Source organism: Centruroides sculpturatus, unplaced genomic scaffold (assembly GCF_000671375.1).
Source record: "Centruroides sculpturatus isolate CEXI.00-Female unplaced genomic scaffold, Cexi_2.0 scaffold41, whole genome shotgun sequence".
In the NCBI taxonomy this organism is placed as follows: Eukaryota; Metazoa; Arthropoda; class Arachnida; order Scorpiones; family Buthidae; genus Centruroides; species Centruroides sculpturatus.
This window is the reverse complement of record NW_019384983.1, coordinates 1,207,862-1,213,486: the sequence shown is the minus strand read 5'-3', so window position 1 is coordinate 1,213,486 and position 5,625 is coordinate 1,207,862. Positions and strand designations below refer to the sequence as shown.

At 29.3% G+C, this 5,625-nt stretch overlaps 2 protein-coding genes across 2 annotated transcripts; one reads left to right on the top strand and one right to left on the bottom strand.

Annotated features, from left to right (window-relative positions):
* Nucleotides 1–368: 368 nt before the first annotated feature.
* On the top strand, nt 369–1,968 carry LOC111632816 (transmembrane protein 138-like). Its single transcript, XM_023377343.1, has one exon. The coding sequence runs from the start codon at nt 489–491 to the stop codon at nt 966–968; it is 480 nt and encodes a 159-aa protein (XP_023233111.1). The 5' UTR covers nt 369–488; the 3' UTR covers nt 969–1,968.
* A 1,204-nt stretch (nt 1,969–3,172) lies between these two features.
* Nucleotides 3,173–5,524, bottom strand: LOC111632838. The gene is made up of 2 exons (XM_023377367.1): nt 5,443–5,524; nt 3,173–3,483 (listed from the first exon to the last, which is right to left on the bottom strand). The coding sequence occupies exons 1-2, from the start codon at nt 5,522–5,524 to the stop codon at nt 3,173–3,175; spliced, it is 393 nt and encodes a 130-aa protein (XP_023233135.1).
* Between the last annotated feature and the right edge of the window lie 101 nt (nt 5,525–5,625).

Sequence of the window (5,625 nt, the reverse complement as noted above, 5' to 3'; positions counted from 1 at the left end):
AGATAAACAAAAATTCAAAATTTCGTTAATTATTTATTAATTAATATCCAGAAAGCGTACACTTTAATGTGGACTTGACGTCATCTCTTCAGGTTTACAATGAACAAATTTAAGGACTGACGTCAAACTGACGTAAAAACCAACACTCACAGGACGTAACGAGCGCGTCTAATAAATTTCGGCCTATCGCCATCTATCGGTCAACTAGCTGGTTAATAACTATTCTTATCAATTCTATTAACTTACTTCATATTTGTATTATTATTACTATTATTATTATTTTATTTCACATAAAATTCTATATCTTACTTCAATAATTCATACTTTATTTTAAACTATCTAAAATTAAAAAAAAAAAAAATCGAATCAAATTATACAGTGACGCCATCTGATGAGAGCATTGTGAGAATGCCGTCGCTAAACTGAAAGTTGTCAGTTTCTTCCGTCGTGTATGACGGTGTGAGAAGTTTACAAGAATCGAGTAGAAGATGCTAGCGGAGCAGTTCTGTCCTATATTATCGTTTCAGTATTTTCTATTATTTTTGGACTTATTGATAAACGCTACGAGCGATTATTTCAAATCTCCTATTGTGACTCAACTGGTTCTCTTTGTAATTCAAGATGTTGGAATTATATTTTGCATTATGATAATATTTCTCATGTTTTTCAATACGTACGTATTTCGAGCTGGCCTATTTAATATTATCTTTGCTCATTTTCGCATGTTATTAATTATTGCTGCTTCTTATTTGATTATATCCATCACTTATCATGCCTGGAGCTTGAGCGAGAGGTGGTTGGAGCCACACAAGTACATCTGGACCAGAGGATTTGTCACGCTCAATCTTTTCCACAAATGTTGTTCGGTTCTCTACTATTATGTGTACAAGAGAACGGCATTGAGAATTGTGGATCCTCGTTTCTATCAGGATGGAAAATGGCTGAGGAAAGAACTCGGGAAGAGATAGTGCAAGTGTTTTGTAATTGGTTCATACATTGTCACTATGAACACATACAATTGTTTAGAACTTCTATACTATGTTGACAGAATTTAGCCTGCTATATGAAAAATATACAGAGATAAGTAGATTACGGGCCTATAGTTTAAATAGATTGTGCCATTATATGAATGAAATGCACATATTTGATATTTAAAATGTCTGCAATATAAAAAAAATTAAGACTATTTTTATACAGTTCATATTTTAATAAATATTTGTTACTGGCCAATTTATGGGCCAATGTCTAAAATTATCAAATGTCATGACTTATTAGTAGAATACTCATTCATTAAATATTTATTAATGCCACCATTAAAAGTTTATAAATTTTTAAATGATTTCTTTTAAATTATTAAATTTATTAGTTGTACTTAGCAAAATAATTGCCATGAAAATAAACAAGCAAATACAGTAAATCTACTTACATAAAATTTCTCTGTATATAATTTTTGTTTAACTATTTTTCATGTTTTTCAATATGTATGTATTTAATTTGCAGTTATGTATTCATTTCTGCATGCAAATTAAGTCAATGACATTTTTTGTCTACCTGTACAAATTGTTTTTCACTTAGCTGCCATTTTATTCAGAAGAAATGATATCAGTTCTTGTGACCAAAATTTAATATACAATAATCTTTTCATTAATAAAATAAAATTTCCATGTGAAACACAATCAGAAATCTATGAAAGAATTTCTACTTTAGAAGTAATTTTCGGAAGCAAGTTTTTTACCAGATGGGGTTAATACAATTATGGGAATGGGAGAAGCAGTGCCTTAACAATAAGAGAGAAATTGGACCTATTTTTGCTGATAATTATTTTAAATGAAATTATACAGTAAAAGAGGACTTATATATATATATATAAAAGTATCAAAATGATATACAGTATATGAATTACATCTATGTTTTATGTAAGTACCTTAAAAAAACTGCAAATAGATTTTGCCTTAGCATATTCTGTATATATAGATACTTAATATAAATTTAAATCTATGAATAAATATGATTTATCAAAATACCATTTTGTTTTTGATGCAACTTTATGCATTGTTTGTCAAAACACTATGCTATTAATAAATTTGAATGTATTTGTTTATTAAGATTTCTCAGTTATGAAAAATTTTGGAATTACAACTTTCCAGAAAAAATTAAATAGTAAAGAGAATTCAAAAATAATAATTATATTTTATACATAAATTATAATTTAGATATGTATAAAAATTTTATAAATATGTACTACTATATCAAGATGTCCCAACCTTTTTTTACCTGCTGACTCCTTTATAAAACAAATTATTACAAAAATCTATTAATTTTTTAAAAATCAACCAATATCACAAACTGGATGTTACAGTACAAATAAAATACCAAAAAAAACCTAAGTCCAATGAAGAACACAGAAATAAATTATTCCAAACATTTTTAGATTCCTGAATCCTATTTCATTAACTTTGTTCTAGGAATATATCAGCAGAACATTCCAAGAATAGCAAAATTTGAATTCCATGGAAGCTCGTCCATGGAATTCAAATTTTTAAATAAGTGTGTCTGATATGCATGGAAAGAGCTTCAATAGAATGAAACTTACAAGAAAAGTTGTAAGTTTGGAACAGATTATTTCTGTTCTTCACTGGATTTATCTTAGGCTTTTTGATGTTTTATTGTGTAATTAACCAATATATAAAATAATTATAACATATAGTATAAGTAAATAATAAGTTTATAAGTTTGGTATAAACAACAATAAATTATGTGGGGACCCAAAAATAACGGGAAAAAAATTGTGTATTTATTTTAACAACTTCATATTTTAATCTCCTTCAAAATACTCTCAATTAGCCTCAGTACACTTGTCCATTTTTTCCATTGTTCAAAACACCTAGAAAATTCCTGTTCCAAAGTATCTCTTAGCACCTCCCTTTGAGTTCCCTCTTCGTTCTGGGGAACAAAAACATTGCAAGGTGTGAGATCACGTGAATAGGGGGTGGAGGAGGAGGATCATACGATTTCTTGTCAAAAATTGCTCAATAATGTGCCCGCTCACACAGCACAGAGAGTGCTCTGTGAACGGGCACATTCTCATGATGAAAAAAATTAATCCCCCATTCACCACAAGACCCTTCTTTTCGTTCTCACAGTATCGTTTTGAGGACTTCAGATAACAATGTCAATTGACTGTCTGGCCTGGACAGACAAATTTGGAATGAACAATTCCTTTCACATCAAAAAAACAGATTAACATAGTTTCCACATTTGACTTCAGTTGACTTGCTTTTTTAAGATGAGGAGATCCTGAAGTTTTCCACTGGCTGGATTTGGTTTCCGGATTGTAACCACAACACCATAATTCATCACTAGTTATCATCTTAGAAAACAAGTCTGGATCATTTCCCAAATGTTCTTTCAAAGTCTGACAAGCTGCCAAGCAATTGCCTTTCTGATCAGCAGTCAACAAGCATGGAACAAACTTTGCAGAAACTTTTCTCATATTAGTTAATTATTGATTGCTTTAATAAATATACTTCTCTTAATTAATTATGAAAAAGAATAGTATGCTTTGCAAATTTTTGGAACCTAACCCTATCTATGTACTACATTCTATACTTTTTTAGCATGGATTCACATAGCACACCAATTTTTGAACCATGTTATACCTGGATATCTGTATTTAAATACTTGTCAATTGGAATGTTCCGATACAATAAAAGTTTTGATACCAGTATCATAAGTGGTTTTAAAGTATCAATACTGGTCAGTATCAGCATCGAGTATTGAAACCAGAAATTTTGCTGGCTGTCACATTGCCTTCCAATTGTTTTTACTGCTGAAAAGTTACTGTACTCATTATAATGAAGGCTGTGAAAGCCCCAGAGCAACAATTTATATTTTGTTGCTTACTCCAGGGAATTGAATCCCAACTATCTGGTTCAGAAGTCAGTGTATCAGTCAGTACTTCAGTTTACATTTGTATGATGTCTTATGCACACAAAAGAAGCCTGAGATCTAGTCCTGTTAATAGACTCTTTGGGTAGTACTATACATGCTGTAGGGATAGATTAGAAATCATTAGTGAAAAGATAAAACATATTTATACTGAAAGTTCTTTATTTGTTCAGATTTTACAAATATCAGTGAAAACAAGTATATAAAAATTATAGCTAATATTAAATATCACTGATGGTCCAAGTTGATTAACAAACAAAAGTATTGCATAATGTTTAACTAAATATTTATTTATAAATATATATATTTTTTTAATACAGGAAAAGTCTTGATAGACATTTGATTTTCACCCACTACTAAAACATATCATAAAAACAAATAACACCCCTTAAAACAAAACAAAGATAAATAAATAAATAGTGAACAGAACACTAAGCATATATAAATTCTGGAAATGAAATTTGACCTAATACATTTATTGATTTTTGGTCATTAATATTTTTACTTTCCTGGTTGTTACATATAACAGAAGGAAAGTATGGCAATTGGAGTCCAAAAATGTAAAAATCTTGGAGGGGTCATTTTTTGACCCCTCCAAGATTTTTACATTTTTGGACTTAGAGACCTTGAAAGGTTGAGAAATGAAAAAAAAAATTTTTGGGATTTTATTTTGTATGTATGAATGTTAGTCTGTGTGCACACCCTGTTTCGTTCACCCTGTTTGAAGCTTAATAACTCCTGTGCTGTTTGCTGAACATTTTTAAAATTTTGCAGGGAGGTTTGTTTATTAGGGAGATTGATACTATTAAGTTTTGGTGATTAAAGGGGTCGTGTGTATCTTGAGTAGGGTCAGACTTAATGATAATTTTACTTGTTATTAGCATTTGAAATTTTTTTATAAAACCCATCCTTCCCTACACTCTAAATTTAACTTTTTACCATTTTATAATAGTTAAAAATATAAAAAGTTTTTATAAAATAAAATATCATAACAGATGGCATCACCTAAATTTTAAATGTTGCCAGGAAAGTTAAGCAATTTGTCGCTGGATTTTTTATGTAAGTTTAACTTAACCGAAAATAGTGTGAAATTCTATTTTGGTTTCCGATTTGACTGCCAAATCCAATTTCAGTCAGATCTTACCTGTCTGTGAAAAAGTAACAATGCTGGATCTGATACCTGAGGAAAAGTATCATTATAGTATCAGTATCAGCAGTATTGGGATGTCCCTACTTGTCAAATGGATAGAACTATAGTAAAATATTCCCCCTCCATTGAGAACTCCATTAGCATCTGAGTAACTATTTGAGAATTATATATTTATTTAAATCTTAAACTTAAACATTTATCCTCAAACCTCAAACTCTAAATTATTTTAATGTAAACTTATGAATTTATATGGCTAATTATTATTATTATTTTTTAAAGAGAGTTTTTAAATAATATTTATGGCATATCTTACAATAGTTTCATTTTAGATAATATAAAATTACCTTGTAGATCTTGATCAAAATCAGGTCGAACCAGAAATTCACCATTATCCACTTGTTCTAAATCAATTGTGCTCTCTATCATTTCACGAAATTTAGTAAAATCTTCATTCAGTTCCTTTAGAAATCATCTGAATTAGTGTATTCTTTTCATTTAAAATAATTAATATATATATATATATATGA